Here is a 19,907-nt window from a genome sequence, read left to right on the forward strand (position 1 = left end):
TAATATTACTTTACATTGATCGCGCTCAGTCAGTATTTTAGAAATAAATCGATTTTTTTTAAAAATTAAACTGCAATTTTTATTGGTTGCAGACTGAGATGTGACGTAATTTTAAGGCGGGTGGGTGACTTTTTGTGACGGTTGGTAACGATTGGGATTTGGGGAGGTAAAAATCGTTCAAAAAGGTGACGTCATTTATGGATAACCCCCGTTCTAAACCCTCTATTTAATAGTGAACGGATCTAAGTCGTCCATACCTCAACATCCTTGACAGAGAGAGTGAAAAGAAAAAACGAGATCTCCCACTTGGCACGTGGTCCGAAGACGGATGGAGGCGGCAATGCAATCAGAAAGTGTGTACCCAATGTGGTACTCACACCTTAAAAAATACATTCGAGCATTTTATTTTATTTTATTTTGTTGTATTTAGTAAGGGTTTATTCAATGGTTTTTAATGTAATAAAAAAAATTTTAAGTTCAATCATCTGCTGTCGGCTATAGGGCTTGTAAGTAGGTCACCATCTTCCCGCTCTCGTATTTGCCTGCTAGTATATCTTAAACATTTTTTTTTATTCAATCGGTAAAAAAAAAATAGAAAAGTTACCCTGCTACAGTTAAGTTACTTAAAATCTTAAATGAGAATCATGGTAAAAAAAAAATTATTTTGTTTGAAAATTTAAACCTCTCTCCCTGGCTGACGAGATTTCGAATTTTATGCGAGAGAAACCGAGACTTACAAGCCTCATTTGTGATTGTGTATTCAGGATGTGTTGTGTGTAATATCTACTTCTTGTTTGTTGTTTTTGAAAAGTTGGGTTTAGTATAATGATGAATAGAAAAACTAGAATTTTTAAAACGTTAACAAAGATGTTTTGGAATACGCGAAAAATAATTTAATTGTGTAATGACTCGTTTTTCTTTGTTTTTTAAACCCCTTTTTTAAATTCTAATTTTAATTTTTTAATCAATAAAAATATTTTTCTATTGCTGTTTTTTTGGTGTCGTTGAGTCGAAACGATATCTAGGAGTTAAAGTTGCGTTAACTGAACAAATTGTCAATATATTTAGCGACACGAACACCACACACTTCTATTTTCTAAAAACTTACCCGCAACCTTCTCTATCGGTACCAGAATTATTCCGATGGCCAGACAGATGATGAAGTTAGACATTTGCGACAGCTATATAAATAAACATACACATATATATTAATATATATATATATATATATATATATATATATATATATATATATATATATATATATATATATGTGTGTGTGTGCGCGCGTGCGTGCGTTCGTGAGCAATAATGAGCTTTACCAGCCCGCTTGGTCAAAGCCCGAATGCACTTGGCTCGCTTGACCAGTATCCGAAGAGCTTAAACTTGATCAAGACACTAAAAAAGTCAGAATCGAAATTCCGAATAGCGGAAATTGGAGATTGTTGTGTTCGATTTTGATAGAGGTCGCGGTGGTACCCGAAACGCAGTTGTCATAATTTCTACAAGCTAGGAACAGAACACGGTGCTACTCATAGAACTGCATCCCAATAGTGAGTTTTCCATCCTGCACGAAAAAAAATGCTCACCTTAGCATCCGTGGACATTGATCAAAGATCACTACTTATCCACACTGACCAGCGGTCAAGGCTACATTCGCACAGCACATCGCTGCAAGTGTAAAAAAAAATTACTATATACTTCAAAATTCATAAAAGCTCTACTTCTTATAACAAATGATAATAAGGATTAAACATTTATAGTATAGAATATTTACGGAGTGGTCTAGCGGTAGAGAGCTGGACTGCTAACCCGTAAGTCTCGAGTTTGAATCCGGGTTCAATGCAGTGGACCTTCCCTGAGTCCACCCAACTCTGATGGGTACCTAACTCACGTTAAGGAAAGTAAAGGTGGCTGGGCATATTGCTGACCACACTATCTCTTTATATGCCGAGGTCACAGAAACAAGTGAACTCTACTTCACTTGCTCCATATACCGTCAGGTTTCAAAGGGAAACTTTATTTAGAATAGAAAAATAATTATCATGTATTTAATTCGGGCTTTGGCCGGTCGCCCCTAGCCAGTTTGTCGAAATCTTTGTGCCAATAAATTGGAATTGATATTAACCAATGCGTGAGATGCAGTGGCGTAGCGAGGTCGGGTGTCACCCGGTGCGGCACTTAATGGTGTCACCCCCCCCCAGAGGCGTTGCGACCCTTCCCGGGGACAAACCCCCTTCAGATTTTCGATTTGCACCCCCCTCCTCAAGTTTTCGATTTGCACCCCCCATCAAGTTTTTCTCTATATATTTTGCTATTTTTTGCCTTGGTGTCACCCCCCTAAATGGTGTCACCCGGTGCGGTCCGCACCCCCCGCCCCCCCCCCTCGCTACGCCCCTGGTGAGATGGTTGACTTCGGGTTTTGACCTTAATATAAATGTGTGTATATAATGTATATAACCAAAAATGTGTTCTCGGATACAACTTGGTTACCTTTGAAATTCACATGTAATAATTTTTTTTTAATGATAATAAATCAATTTTTTACTGCTGAATCTTAAAATAAATGTGTCCCTTGCGACCTTTGAAATTCAAAACTAATAATTTTTTTAAAATGATAATAAATCAGTTTTTTTTACTGCTGAAGCTTAGGCTGAATTTGTCCCTAGCTGCTAACTTAATAATAACCCTAATTAGTAACACCCTGTTACTATGCTAAAAAGAACACCAGCCCCAATCCTTACTTTGATTTTTAAAAATGATAATAAATCTGTTTTTACTGCTGAAGATTAAGTTAATTTTGACCCCTGTCCCTAATCGGTATCTTGATAATATCCATAATTAGTAATATGTTTAACTCTAGCAACTGGGCTAAAAAAAAACACAAGGTCTAATCCTTACTAGCTTATCCTATTGATGAGAGTAAGGATTCGGGCAAATCAAAAGTGTAAAGCTATGATTTGGCAAAAACTGGGGCCACGACTAGAGTGTCAAGATTTGGGTTATTGAGTTTGGTGACAAATCTAGCAAATATTGTTTCTATTTTTACAGTCTGTATTCCTATGATTATCTACTTACGGTTAACTTCTTATAAGCTAAATAAGGTTTATTATTAGATCTAGTTACTGTCGCATCAACAACGAGTATTAATCAGAACTAGACCTAAGATAACGTATATTGTATGAAACCACAGGATATTAAAACAATGTAAATATAGTGGTTGCCTTTACAGAGACGAACAGGATAATCCATGTTACATAAGCAAAGAATTCAAGAAGATAGACACCTAGACTCTATAAGGTTTCGATTTGTTTTGCTATTTCGTTCGCATTTTTTTTCTCTCCTATGTTCAATGGTGTTTTTCGGTACTAGAAAGATTTTCCCGATCACAAAAATAGCGACCATTTTGTGCGCCCGTGTATAATCTTTTTAGTCTTTCTTCTTTAACTTTACCCACAGTCCTTAAGCTTAGAAGGGCTGTTGCTAGAGATGGTGGGCCTCCTGAGACCATATACCTTCTATGCGCCCTAGCTAGAGAATGTGGGTCCTTCTTTGTTATTTTGTGCTTGAGATTGCGGGCCCCTCGTCCCTCTCATGGCCCGTGGCTTGAGGCGTATACTGCTTCTACTAAGATTTGATGTCGTTGTTAGATTTGACATCAAGTATGCGAATAAATAGGATCCCTTAAATCCACCTAGCTTTAGTGAGCTTGGCTAGTGACACACACACACACACACACACACACACACATACACATACACATACACATACACATACACATACACATACACATACACATACACATACACATACACATACACATACACATACACATACACATACACATACACATACACATACACATACACATACACATACACATACACATACACATACACATACACATACACATACACATACACATACACATACACATACACATACACATACACATACACATACACATACACATACACATACACATACACATACACATACACATACACATACACATACACATACACATACACATACACATACACATACACATACACATACACATACACATACACATACACATACACATACACATACACATACACATACACATACACATACACATACACATACACATACACATACACATACACATACACATACACATACACATACACATACACATACACATACACATACACATACACATACACATACACATACACATACACATACACATACACATACACATACACATACACATACACATACACATACACATACACATACACATACACATACACATACACATACACATACACATACACATACACATACACATACACATACACATACACATACACATACACATACACATACACATACACATACACATACACATACACATACACATACACATACACACACATACTATGAAACCTTCACCCATTTTTTGGAATGTTGCGTGAAATATAATAAGATTACATGTTCTCTATTGAATGGGCTTGATTGATGTAAACCCTAGGGTTAGGGTGCTAGAAAATTGGCCTCAAGAACAGGGAAACTGGCATCAAAAACAGAGAAACTAGCCTATAGAAAACGTAAACTGGCCTCAAGAAAACTGGTCTCGAGAAAACTGGCCTCAAGAACAGGGAAACTTGCCTCAATAACAGAGAAATATATAACAAAACAATAATGATGCTAATATTTTACAAGATATAAATTGTATACATAACTACTTGAGCACAATAAAGGGTTTAACAAAAATCCGTTTTTAGCATACATCAAACTTCGGCTTGACCACACACCCAGAAATGTCTGGAATTCCAGCTTAAGACCAAAGATAACCCATATTTATATTAAGCATGAAACAAATAGTCCATAAAAAACGAGAACTCCTAATAAAATACAAAATAATAAAATAATACTCAGGACAATACAAAACATAACCGTAAAACTAGTAATAGAAAATATATATTTATCGCAATATATAACAAAATTCAAATACAAAAAAGTATAAATAGCACACCCCCTCCAACTTGAAGTATGATCGACACTTGTACATTTAAAATGACCAGTTCTGTTGACGAATGATGCCTAATGACCCTTGATTATAGTGTAAATCTTACAGTGTGTATGTGTTTGTGAGAGCGTGCGTGCTTAGTTGCAAGCTTGCGTGCGCGTGAACTTGAGTGTGTTTCTGAGTTACACCTACATAAAAAGATACACACACACATATATATATATATATATATATATATATATATATATATATATATATATATATATATATATATATATATATATATATATATATAAAAGCATTAATAATGAAACCATCTGAACCGATTTTGCATGTAAAATTTACTTTATTCAATGTTGTAACCTACAGCATATTTTAATGATACAAATTTAAAAACGTAATAACACCAGGAAGAAGTAACTGTATATAAAAAAATGTGAATTAAAGTATATACATATATATACATATATATATATATATATATATATATATATATATATATATATATATATATATATATATATATGTGTGTGTGTGTGTGTGTGTAAATATATAATTTATAATTTATATATATGTATATACACAATGACATAGACTTGTAAAACGAAATCCAGCGTAACTTCTCGAGGTCTCTAGTGACTGTATGTTGTGTTACGAGACGATGGAACTCAACAGTTACATGTGGAGCTCAATGGTAGGCGCTGCTGCCTCAGTGATGTCAAACGGATAGTAGCCTTCTTCTTCCTCACAGATTGCGTCTACGGGCTTTAAACTACAGCCAAAGAAAAGAAATTGTAAACACGATACCGGCACTTACATAGCAGGGTGAGGGTTGAAATATCTAGATCAGGGGTCTCCAAACTACGGCCCGCGGGCCGGATGCGGCCCGCGATGTCCTCTCGGAAATCTTTTTTGTCCACGAAAAAAAAAAACGTTTGTTGGTGATGGCTGAGGAACTTTGCCCAGAAAAATCAAGTGCATGCCTAAAAGAACCTGGCCACCGAACTAAAATTTGATAGTTAATGCGGCCCTCGGATTGAAAAGTTTGGAGACCCCTGATCTAGACGGTAACGTAAAAACTAGTATTTCTTTTTGAAACTTAGGCCGGGGTAGCAGTACTTGCCCGAGGGTGGGGGTGTGACACTAGCCTGGTGGAAGGGGGGGGAGCTAACATTGGCCCCGGGAGTAGTAGCAAAAGTTCGGGGGTTCTAGTCGGGTGAGGTGTAGTAGCGTTAAGCCGGGGTTTGTATCCCGATAGTTTATGTCTATATGAGTATATGTGTATGTATGTATGTATGGCATGCATGTTTTAGAGAGTGTATGTATTAAAGTGCGTGCAAGTGTAGCTAGAAACCGTTTAGTTCATTTCCTTACATATGATAAGCTATGTTATAAAAAATAGTAACCTTAAGGTTCATTTATTTAATGACTTTATAGCGACTATAATTTCTAATTGGATTTTTTTTTTAAATTGCAAATACTTATTACCAGACAGGCAATTTTCTAGTGTGGGGTAATAGGTGTGGTCGTGCGACCCTTTTTGAAATATAGTGCGGGTGAATAGGTGTGTATGTGGTTGTGTGTGTAAAGTTGTGTGTGTGTGAGTGTCGTATGAATACTTTAACGTGTGAACCATTAATATACCTTACGATATACAGGAAAAATCCGACAATCGGAATGAGTAACGTCAGCCACCATAGATACTTTCTGTTATTGACTTCGCTGGCTGCAGAATTTTTTTTTAAATATTTATTTTCAACATTCACATTTTTTTTTATTTTTAAATTTGAATTCATTATGATTAATAAACTTTTTAAAAAAGTAATTATTTTGATCGAAAAATGTCAAAGTTACATAAATTTATTTTTTTAAATTTTCAAAAAAAAATTTTAACTTTTGAATCATCGATTAAGTACGAAGCTAACTTAAACGTGTACTGAACTATAAACTGCTAAACATAAAGTCAAGAAACGTTTCATAAATTGCGTTAGAAAACATGTTTTGTTTCAAATAAGTGGTCAACATTTTGCTCGCCTGTTTGGATCCGTAACAAAGCACGATAGAAAAAAACTAACGCACGAGGAAGCAAATTAAATAACAGCTTGTAAAAAAAAACAATGCCTTATTTCACTCACGTGGGCAAGTTCCTAAAAATTTATCCAAACATTCAGTCCCACATTTCTCCATGCACCTCCCCAAACAGTTGGCGCCAAATGTGTATGCTGGGCAAACTAGGCAACATAAGAGAGTACACGTATTGTTAAATAGTTTTAAAATTATGGTACAGTGACATTCTTTAAATATATCATCTGCATAAGATAGAAACGATATCTAAAGCCAGTGGCGTAGCGAGGTCGGGTGTCACCCGGTGCGGTCCGCACCCCCTCCCCTCCCCCCTCGCTACGCCTCTGTCTAAAGCTACTAATCTATACCTACTATCAGCGTACTTACTTTTATTTAAAACAAAAGAATTTGTGGTTTGATTTTATCCCTTTTACAGCATTTTATTATTTTTAATGTTTTTATACTCGTTTAATAATTACTATATAATATATTTTCCTGAAAATAATGAGGGGGTATAAATTTAGTAGGACTGAAGATATAAAGTAGTAAAGATTCCTCTTTAGAATCCAGTAGAGTTCTCGGCAGATGAAGGGATAATGTGGTCAGTACTATGCCCAGCCGCCTTTACTTTCCCCAACGTGAGTTATGTACCTATCACAGCTGGGTAGACTCGGGGACATTCTACTGGCTTGAACCTGGAATCGAACTCTAGACTTTCGGAATAGCAGTCAAATGACTGAAGACCTAAACACACCAACATTTACAGAGCAACGGATTGGCATCGGTATGTAATCTATGTGACAAAAATGTGACAACACTACTCACACTGGCTGCACGAGAGTTCTGTCACTACTCACACTGAGTGCACGTGAGTTCTGACGATACAACACTACTCACACTGAATGCACGATAGCTCTGACGATACAACACTACTCACACTGGCTGCACGAGAGTTCTGGCGATCCATATCCCGTCTTACACTTGGCACAGGTCCCGGTAAACTTGTCACAGTCCCCATCACAGTTCTCACACGACCTCGTGCAGCCCCAGAACCAACGATGAAAGCCGCAGTCTGGATTCAAAATGTGAGGACCCATGGACTAAGTTATATAAAGCAATTTTCGGATGCTTCGTTATAAAGTCTGTGTTAATGTTATGAGTTTTTGTTTGCCTTTAGGTTTGCTTTTGCGTTTGCGTGTAACCTTAGTGTTTGTGTTTGCGTTCTCGTTGTGTGTTTTTTTTTTTTTTTGCGTTTGAATTTGTCTTTTTCTCTTTGCGTTTTCTTTTGTATTTTTCTTTTCGTTTACGTTTTCTTTTGAGTTTGTGTTTTTGCTTTTTTTTTTTTGGTTCACCGTGGCGGAGCACGGGTATGCAACTCATATATATATATATATATATATATATATATATATATATATATATATATATATATATATATATATATATATACGAGCTGACCCGCGCCGTAAGTATACGCCGCTGTTTAGTTGTTTTATTTTCTACTTTTCAGTAATTCATAATTCACAACCAATGCTGCGACTGAAAATATTTTGCTTTAAAACACTATCAGTAGCTAGTACAGACGATTATCCTCACCCTCCCTCCCCACCCCCACTCCTCCCGCAAACTAAGCGAAAGTAGCCGTCCGTGACGACAGTTTACAGACAACAATGAATAGTTATGGCAGAAATTGTTATTACCTCCCCTTTTTAAATCTAAATTATCTGCCCCTACCCCAAACATAGAAGAAGATTGAAAAGAAAAAAAGACTTGGAGAGAGACTGATAGAGACTAGAGAGACTGAGAGAGACTAGAGAGACAGAGAGACTGAGAGATACCTGAAGGGCAGGTGAGATTCTTGCCGCAGTTGGAATCTTTGCGAAGGAAAGATTCTCCCTCGCAATTGTCTCCGTCGTTAGTTGGAGGTGGGTTGTCGCACGCCCTACACAAGTAAAAAAAAAAGTTGGAGGTGGGTTGTCGCACGCCCTACACAAGTAAAAGAAAAAGTTGAAGGTGGGTTGTCGCACCCCCTACATGAGTAAAAAAAATTAAGGTGGGTTGTCGCACCCCCTACATGAGTAAAAAAAATTAAGGTGGGTTGTCGCACCCACTACACAAGTAAAATTAAAAAGTTGGAGGTGGGTTATCGCGCACAAGTAAAAAAAAAACAATGAGTTTAAAATCGCGGTATTTTGTTGAAATTTGTTCATCTTCAATACTCGTTTTCGTTGCATTTTACCACAGAATATGTGTTTCGGTTTTCGTCGCTTGCATAGATCCTTACGGGCATGTTTAAGAAGGGCACGTCATTCGAGAGTCTCAATCGTGACATCTATCTAATACAATAAACTATGACGTAACATTTATCTAATACAATCATATTTGACGTCATATCTATCTAAAACAATCAACTATGACGTGACATCTATCTAATACAATCAACTATGACGTGGTACCCAATACAATCAACTCTTGAATGTGCGTGCGAGATTAATGGCACTCAATTCTCAATTGTCCCTAACTGTTGAAGTGAGAAATCAATTATGAAACAGAGATTCGAATAAACCGACGCTACGAAACAAAAAGTTCTTGACAAAAATTTTAATGTGGATTTTATTGTCAAACATTTCATCTTAGGTTAAACAAATCACTCTCAAGCTGTTCTCCTCATTTTTGAGATGAAGTAAACACAGAAACGCTGTGTAAACTTAGAGGAAATGGTCCACATGTCATTAACACTATAGAAAAACATAATTGAAATAGATTCGCTCCGTCTGGTCATTACCTTCTGCGTGTGTGTCCGTATTTGCCACACTCCAGTACACACTCCCACTCACTCCAGTGACTCCATTGTCCGTCAGCTAGGAGTTCAAAGTTACTCGTATCAGTAAATCACAGTACTCATTTCACACACTGATCCAATATATATATATATATATATATATACATATATATATATATATATATATATATATATATATATATATATATATATATATATATATATATATATATACAGAGAGAGAGAGAGAGAGAGAGAGAGAGAGAGAGAGATAGTGAGAGTGGACTTTTTGTATGGACCTATTGTGTTGACCTATTGTGTAGACCAATTATGTGGACCAGTTGTGTGGAACTATTGTGAGGACCTATTGTGTGGACCTAATTTGTGGACCTATTGTGTTGACCTATTGTGTGCACCTATTATGTGGACCTATTATGTGGACCAATTATGTGGACCAGTTGTGTGGAACTATTGTGTGGACCTATTGTGTAGACCTATTGTGTGGACCTATTATGTGGACCTATTGTTTGAACGTGTGGACCTATTATGTTGACCTATTGTGTGGACCTATTGTGTGGACCTATTATGTGGACCTATTATGTGGACCTATTGTGTGGACCTACTTCTAGGTGGTTTACCCACGTCCTCATCTATCCGTTTGTCGTTGTCATCATCTGCCAAGTAACAAGTGAAAACGTATTATTATCAGAGGCGTAGCAAGGGCTGGGGTGGGGGAGCGGACCGCACCGGAGACACTTTTTAGGGGTGACACCAATGCTGTGAATGGTAACTCTATGTTGCTAGACCTGTGGATGGTAACACTATGTTGCTAGCCGTCAAACCTGTGGATGGTAACTCTATGTTGCTAGCCTGAGACCTGTGGGTGGTAACTCTATGTTGCTAGACCTGTGGATGGTAACTCTATGTTGCTAGACCTGTGGATGGTAACTCTATGTTGCTAGACCTGTGGATGGTAACTCTATGTTGCTAGACCTGTGGGTGGTAACTCTATGTTGCTAGACCTGTGGATGGTAACTCTATGTTGCTAGACCTGTGGATGGTAACTATTTTATCAGACTTTTAAATCCTGAATCAGGCTAGAGGAAAAGAGGGGTCTATCGGTCTGAAGCCACAGTGGCACGAACAGTTATACAAGCAAACAAAACAAAGGGAAGGAAAGGGAGCTCACCTCGACCGTTGACAACCTCTTCATCTATTAACCCGTCACAATCGTTGTCGGTTAAGTCCCCTGGTTGCATTTCATAATTCGGCACGCATTTCTTATCAAAATAGGAGGAAAAATCCATGCAACTTTTTACTTTTACACTCGTGAACATTAATGTTTATGCTACATTGTACATTATCGGTGATAAGAGTGTAATAGGCAACAAAGTATGAGAGTTCTTTTGAAAAAAAATATCTACATCTACATCTACATCTACATCTACATCTACATCTACATCTACATCTACATCTACATCTACATCTACATCTACATCTACATCTACATCTACATCTACATCTACATCTACATCTACATCTACATCTACATCTACATCTACATCTACATCTACATCTACATCTACATCTACATCTACATCTACATCTACATCTACATCTACATCTACATCTACATCTACATCTACATCTACATCTACATCTACATCTACATCTACATCTACATCTACATCTACATCTACATCTACATCTACATCTACATCTACATCTACATCTACATCTACATCTACATCTACATCTACATCTACATCTACATCTACATCTACATCTACATCTACATCTACATCTACATCTACATCTACATCTACATCTACATCTACATCTACATTTACATCTACATCTACATCTACATCTACATCTACATCTACATCTACATCTACATCTACATCTACATCTACATCTACATCTACATCTACATCTACATCTACATCTACATCTACATCTACATCTACGTCTACGTATACGTCTACGTCTACGTCTACATCTACGTCCACGTCTACATCTACATCTACATCTACGTCTACGTCTACGTCTACATCTACGTCTACGTCTACATCTACATCTACATCTACATCTACACCTACACCTACATCTACACCCACACCCACACCCACACCCACACCCACATTCACATCCACTTCCATATCCAAAATCCAAATCCACATATACATCTACATCATCTACATCATCATCTTCATCATCATCTACATCATCTACATCATCATCTAAGTCATCATCTACATCATCTACATCATCTACATCATCATCTACATCATCTACATCATCATCTACATCATCATCTACATCATCTACATCATCATCTTCTTCATCATCTACATCATCTACATCATCATCTACATCATCATCTACATCATCATCTACATCATCTACATCATATACTTCATCTATATCATCTACATCATTTACATCATCTACATCATCATCTACATCATCTAAATCATCTACATCATCTACATCATCATCTACATTATCTACATCATCATCTACATCATCAATCATCATCTACATCATCTACATCATCTACATCATCTATATCATCTACATCATCTACATCATCATCTACATCATCAATCATCATCTACATCATCTACATCATCATCTACATCATCTACATCATCTACATCATCTACATCATCTACATCATCTACATCATCTACATCATCATCTACATCATCTACATCATCATCTACATCATCTACATCATCATCTACATCATCTACATCATCATCTACATTATCAATCATCATCTACATCATCTACATCATCATCTACATCATCTACATTATCATCTACATCATCATCAACATCATCTACATCATCTATATCATCTACATCATCTACATCATCATCTACATCATCAATCATCATTTACATCATCTACATCATCATCTACATCATCTTCATCATCTACATCATCATCTACATCATCTACATCATCATCTACATCATCAATCATCATCTACATCATCTACATCATCATCTACATCATCAATCATCATCTACATCATCTACAGCATCATTTACTTCATCTTCATCATCATCTACATCATCTTCATCATCTACATCATCTACATCATCTACATCATCTACATCATCATCTACATCATCTACATCATCATCTACGTCATCTACATATACATCTAGTTCTACACCTCCACCTCCACCTCCACCTACACCTACACCTACACCTACACCTTTACGAGAGTATTACAAAAATTACAAAGCTAACCACCATCAGCACACCTTGTTGATCTCCGCCGAAATGTACCCCGCAGGGTTCATGTAGCTGTAGTACCTAGCCAGTCCGTAAATGTAACAGCCAAAATAGACGGCTTTCACTCCGTACAGATTGTGTGAGCCTTGGGTGATGTTCCTGTTGACCACGACGTAATCAGCGCCGTGCACAGGGGTGATGGTCGTCCTGAAAGTTGATAAGGTGTGGTTTTTAGTGTGTCTGTGTGTGTGTGTGCGTGTGTGTGTGTGTGTATGTCGAGGGCAATGTGTTTTTGGTGAGCAGTGCAGTGTGGTTGAGGTTTAAAGTGCTTATATGTGTGTGCGTGTGTGGGTCTGTGGGTCTGTGTGTGCGTGTTTCTGGGTATACGTGCGTGTGTCTGTGTGTGATTGCGTGTGTGCCTGTGTCTATGTGTGTGTGTGTTTGTGTCAGTGGCGTAGCCACCGTAAAGCTAGCGTAAGCAAGGCATAAGGCCCGTGGCAAATAGGGGCCCTTTTCCCTTTTAAAAAAAAATTAAATTGGAATTTTAATATTTGTTTTATGTTGATAATTTTAAAAAGAAAATTGAAATACCGTTACTTTTCTACTCTAGAAAAATTAAAAGTTCCACAAAAGGCCCCCAGTCCTTTCTTACTGTACAGACAGTGGCATTCAGGGGGGGGGTCGAATAGGGCCCATCCGTAATTATTACACTACTAGCGTCGTGGTATTGTCGGGCAAGCCATTGAGAGAATTAGCCTATAAATGAACTTCGACTTTTTTGTGAGATTGTACATGTATTGCAACAAACCTCAACTTACTAGGAAATTACCTACACCTTCCTCCTATCTGTCTGCCCTCCCTGAAATTCCATCCTACTAAGCATCCATGATAACAATTGAGCCATTTTAAAAAAACCATGAACAGTGTTTTCATAACAAGATAAGTATAACATTAAATATGTCAATTTTTTTCTATTAATTTTTTTACCTTAAAGACATTTCATTTGTTGATCTAATTTATCTTTAATTAATATGGCGCTACTAAAACTATCTAGCGTTAGAGAGCTGGACTGCTAACCCGTAAGTCTCGAGTTTGAATCCGGGTTCAAGTCAGTAGACCTTCCCTGAGTCCACCCAACTCTGATGGGTACCTAACTCACGTTAGGGAAAGTAAAGGCGGCTGAGCATAGTGCTGACCATACTATCTCTTCATATGCCGAGGTCACAGAAACAAGTAAACTCTACTTCTCTTGCCCCATAGACCGTCAGGTTTGAAAAGGGAACTTTATTTAGTATAGAAAATTAATTTCATTTTATCATGTATTTAATTCTGGCTTTGGCCGGTTTATTTTGTTTATTTTGTTTATTTTGTTTATTTTGTTTATTTTGTTTATTTTGTTTATTTTGTTTATTTTGTTTATTTTGTTTATTTTGTTTATTTTGTTTATTTTGTTTATTTTGTTTATTTTGTTTATTTTGTTTATTTTGTTTATTTTGTTTATTTTGTTTATTTTGTTTATTTTGTTGATTGTGTTGATTGTGTTGATTTTGTTGATTTTGTTGATTTTGTTGCTTTTGTTGATTTTGTTGATTTTGTTGATTTTGTTGATTTTATTGATTTTGTCTGTCTGTCTGTCTGTCTGTCTGTCTGTCTGTCTGTCTGTCTGTCTGTCTGTCTGTCTGTCTGTCTGTCTGTCTGTCTGTCTGTCTGTCTGTCTGTCTGTCTGTCTGTCTGTCTGTCTGTCTGTCTGTCTGTCTGTCTGTCTGTCTGTCTGTCTGTCTGTCTGTCTGTCTGTCTGTCTGTCTGTCTGTCTGTCTGTCTGTCTGTCTGTCTGTCTGTCTGTCTGTCTGTCTGTCTGTCTGTCTGTCTGTCTGTCTGTCTGTCTGTCTGTCTGTCTGTCTGTCTGTCTGTCTGTCTGTCTGTCTGTCTGTCTGTCTGTCTGTCTGTCTGTCTGTCTGTCTGTCTGTCTGTCTGTCTGTCTGTCTGTCTGTCTGTCTGTCTGTCTGTCTGTCTGTCTGTCTGTCTGTCTGTCTGTCTGTCTGTCTGTCTGTCTGTCTGTCTGTCTGTCTGTCTGTCTGTCTGTCTGTCTGTCTGTCTGTCTGTCTGTCTGTCTGTCTGTCTGTCTGTCTGTCTGTCTGTCTGTCTGTCTGTGTCTGTCTGTCTGTCTGTCTGTCTGTCTGTCTGTCTGTCTGTCTGTCTGTCTGTCTGTCTGTCTGTCTGTCTGTCTGTCTGTCTGTCTGTCTGTCTGTCTGTCTGTCTGTCTGTCTGTCTGTCTGTCTGTCTGTCTGTCTGTCTGTCTGTCTGTCTGTCTGTCTGTCTGTCTGTCTGTCTGTCTGTCTGTCTGTCTGTCTGTCTGTCTGTCTGTCTGTCTGTCGGTCTGTCTGTCGGTCTGTCTGTCGGTCTGTCTGTCGGTCTGTCGGTCTGTCGGTCTGTCGGTCTGTCGGTCTGTCGGTCTGTCGGTCTGTCGGTCTGTCGGTCTGTCGGTCTGTCGGTCTGTCGGTCGGTCTGTCTGTTTGTCTGTTTGTCTGTTTGTCTGTTTGTTTGTTTGTTTGTTATCTAATTATATATTTATTTATTTATTCATTTATTTATTTTTAATTTATTTTCTTTTTTTTATTTTTTTATTTAACTTATTTAATTAATTAATTTATATCATTTAATGGAATCTGGTTCAAATAGGATTCGATTTAAAAATATACTTACTCATTTAGTTCTGTGTTATCGAAACGTAAAAACATTAAATCTTCTCTTCTTACAACCGCAACAAAATAATTATTGGGTGTCATTTGTTTTGAAAATGGTGTGCTACATAATATATAAGTTCTATGGTTAGAAACAAGATATATATATATATATATATATATATATATATATATATATATATATATATATATATATATATATATGTGTGTGTGTGTGTTTATGTAAATATAGTTATTAAGTTTTTATATATATATATATATATATATATATATATATATACATATATATATATATATATATATATATATATATATATATATATATAAACTACGAACCACACCGCCCCAAACCCATCTCATTAGCCACATTTTAAACAAATTTTCACCACTCGCGAAACACACCGTCAGACACCTCTCTACCTCACTATCCAACCTCTCTACCTCACTGACCCACCTCTCTACCTTATTATCCCACCTCTCTACCTCACAGACCCACCTCACTGATCCTCACACCTCCAGCTCCTCTCCTACTCACCTCCATATATAGCTGTCATAAAACAAATTATTAGCAACCAGATTGCTTAAGGAGCCGTCTCCTTCCGCCTCTATAACTCTACGTTGACTGGGATATCGGCAAGCGCTTGCTTGAAAGAAGAAAGCCTGTATGGGTTTATTACTACTGAAGGCGCGCGAATCTTGAAAGGGGAGCTGATGATGAATAAAGTCTATGATATTGGGGTATTGGTGCTACAAGCAAGGAGAGTTGTGTTAAGAGTGATAGGATTACTACCCCACTACCCTCTATAATAGCTTACATATTAAAGTTTTTTATATATATATATATATATATATATATATATATATATATATATATATATATATATATATATATATATATATATATATATATATATATATATATATATATATATATAAAGAAAAAAACACAAACGAAAACGAAAAAAGCTAAATAATCGACTATAGTACCCCAACTTATTCATAGTCTTTTTGCACTTAAACGAACGTAGGTGCCAAACCAAACCAAATGAACAATTATAATACTCCAAGCTTATTCGTAAAATACCTACAACATTTGCACTTGATCAATCCCCGCTAATTATGTAATTATTTTTTTCCCCAACACCAAAACAAAGTAATAAAAAGTAAATTCTTTTCCACTAATGCAATGTTTTATAAAGGGGAGTAATTATGTTTTCCTAATTTATCAAAGGGAAGTAAGTGCTAAAGGACTAAATATAAATAATTTTCAGACATAATTAGAATTTTTGTTATTTTTTCATTAAATTGTGTTTAATGAACATGCCGACAATTATTACTATTACTATCAGTTTGAAAAATGAAAATTATTTCCCAACACTTTCAATAGTAATTTTTTAACTCATAAATTTAGACAAATGCGCACGATAATAGTATAACACTTTAATCCATCGAAGTATGTCAACGACAAACATATTTATTTTTACATACAGAATTGAGCTTTATATATTAGATGTATATATATATACAAACGAAAACGAAAAAAGCTAAATAATCGACTATAGTACCCCAACTTATTCATAGTCTTTTTGCACTTAAACGAACGTAGGTGCCAAACCAAACCAAATGAACAATTATAATACTCCAAGCTTATTCGTAAAATACCTACAACATTTGCACTTGATCAATCCCCGCTAATTATGTAATTATTTTTTTCCCCAACACCAAAACAAAGTAATAAAAAGTAAATTCTTTTCCACTAATGCAATGTTTTATAAAGGGGAGTAATTATGTTTTCCTAATTTATCAAAGGGAAGTAAGTGCTAAAGGACTAAATATAAATAATTTTCAGACATAATTAGAATTTTTGTTATTTTTTCATTAAATTGTGTTTAATGAACATGCCGACAATTATTACTATTACTATCAGTTTGAAAAATGAAAATTATTTCCCAACACTTTCAATAGTAATTTTTTAACTCATAAATTTAGACAAATGCGCACGATAATAGTATAACACTTTAATCCATCGAAGTATGTCAACGACAAACATATTTATTTTTACATACAGAATTGAGCTTTATATATTAGATGTATATATATATATATATATATATATATATATATATATATATATATATATATATATATATATATATATATATATATATATATATATATATTTAAAGAGACAAATATATTATATATATATATATATATATATATATATATATATATATATATATATATATATATATATATATATATATATATATGTGTGTGTGTGTGTGTGTGTGTGTGTATATATATGTATGTATATATATATATATATATATATATATATATATATATATATATATATATATATATATATATATATATATATATAAATTCTAAATTTCTAGGTATTAGTGTATATTCCGTATCTGAAAGTCAAGTAGTAGGCAAAGCGTTAAAAGGTGAGAGTAAAATAACCTGAGTTGTACGACAAATTCCCAAAAGTTATTTGCCCGAAGGCCGATTTCCCAAAAGGACACAAATGCCCGAATGCCACTTCGGGCAAACAGCATTCGGGCAAGTGTCTTTCGGGAAAACGTCCGGCTCGAATAGATTCATACAGGAAGAAACTGGGAGACAAGAGCATTGAGAGAAGGCGAATAGAGCAAGAAAGCAGAAAGCGTTAAAGAGAAATAGAGTAAGTAAATAAGAGATTAAAATGGAAAGAAAAGTGTAAGAATGTAGATTAAAAAGGGATAAACCTAATGCCTGTTTGGATGTACTCACAACAGCAGAATCCCCAGCTTTGGCCAGGAAGACCGGAGGATATTTGGATCCACCACCCTCAGAGATTGTGATAGTTGTGGCGTCCTCTGACGAGATGACCATGTTAAACATCGGCGAAATCCGGGTAATCACCACCGTAATAAACTCCTTGCCATAGGATACCACGGGGGTCAACATCTCTGAATTTAGTTTCAATGAAATATATTAATTTAATTAAATCTTGTATATAAGGTTTGGATGGTACAGATATATCTTAAATGCGTGTGTTTCTTTATATGGGAGCCCAAGTTTTTGGAATTCATATTTGCATGTGTCAAAAAAAAACGAAGTTCATAGCTCAGCTGTTACTATAGATCACAACTCCAACCAGTGCAACAAATGCACGAGTTTTCGTTCTGGTTTCTGGGCCTTGCTTGGGCTATAAATGAACGTATACGAGAGAGTAAGATATTGCGAGAGAGAGAGAGAGAGAGAGAGAGAGAGTTTACAACTAACAATACACATGCAGTTACGTGTATAGTATGTATAGATACAGGCATTCAGTGTTTCTTTCAGGCATTTCTCGGGGGAAGTACTGCCTCGCGACTGACGAAATAGAAAGATTATATATTTTATACATTTAAAAACATTCAGTGTTCCTCCCGTCCCTTCCTCTCCTTATCCCAAAGTTTAAAGCCCCCCCCCCCCCCCTTTCAACCAAGAGGAGAATATCTAGAAGAAGTCCTCTTGCCATTAATCTTTAAAAATCACATTGGACTTTTTTAATTCCCAAAACACGCAATTTTCGTTAGTTCAGTGCGAATGTGCGTAGTTTCTATATATTTTTCCTGGGCCATTTGGCATAAACTCCAACTACATTTCCAAATGACTGAATGTATTGGTCATGCACACATTTTTATATCTTTTATTTTTACTATACCTAGAACGCTAGACTGCAAACCCGAAAGTCGAGTTCATATCCGAGTTCAGGTCAGTAGAACGCCCCTAACTCCACTCACTTCTGATGGGTACCTGACTCACGTTAGGGAAAGCAAAGGCGGCTGGGCATTGTGCTGACCACACTATCCCTTCATATGCCGAGGTCTCTGAAACAGATGGACTCTACTGTATCAGCCCCGTGTGTCTTGGGCACGAACAGGAAATGGGGACAGTACCTAGAAACAAGTCCCTGGAACCGACAGCGTCCGGAAGAAGTTGCATCGTTTCACAACTAATGACGGCTGTGTTGGACAGGCAGTCGCCACTGATCAAACCAATCGGATTTTTCCCTTCAACTGTGGTCCCTGTATTAGTCCATTAAAAAAT

General features: G+C 36.3%; 2 protein-coding genes across 2 annotated transcripts in view; both read right to left on the reverse strand.

Annotated features, from left to right (window-relative positions):
- Positions 1–1,673, reverse strand: part of LOC131933136 (uncharacterized) — a gene marked incomplete at its 3' end in the record, with an annotated part of 12,480 nt that extends 10,807 nt beyond the window's left edge. Inside the window, exons 1-3 of the mRNA XM_059289938.1 lie at positions 1,590–1,673; positions 1,109–1,181; positions 258–379 (exon numbers count right to left, since the gene is read on the reverse strand). Coding sequence (XP_059145921.1) covers positions 258–379; positions 1,109–1,181; positions 1,590–1,607 — 213 coding nt within the window. The remainder of the gene's footprint in view (positions 1–257; positions 380–1,108; positions 1,182–1,589) is intronic.
- A 3,918-nt stretch (positions 1,674–5,591) lies between these two features.
- On the reverse strand, positions 5,592–19,885 carry LOC131933137 (uncharacterized; the record flags this gene model as incomplete). Its single annotated transcript, XM_059289939.1, is given in 13 exon segments — positions 5,592–5,792; positions 6,665–6,746; positions 7,156–7,251; positions 8,022–8,156; positions 8,923–9,026; positions 9,870–9,945; positions 10,490–10,540; positions 11,056–11,146; positions 13,149–13,326; positions 15,823–15,924; positions 16,357–16,529; positions 18,603–18,781; positions 19,757–19,885. Coding segments are annotated over 13 exon segments (1,493 nt in total), but the record flags the coding sequence as incomplete, so codon positions are not given.
- Positions 19,886–19,907: the final 22 nt, after the last annotated feature.

This window comes from Physella acuta, unplaced genomic scaffold (genome assembly GCF_028476545.2).
Source record: "Physella acuta isolate Inbredline_101_S28 unplaced genomic scaffold, ASM2847654v3 ptg002376l, whole genome shotgun sequence".
NCBI classification, from domain to species: Eukaryota; Metazoa; Mollusca; class Gastropoda; family Physidae; genus Physella; species Physella acuta.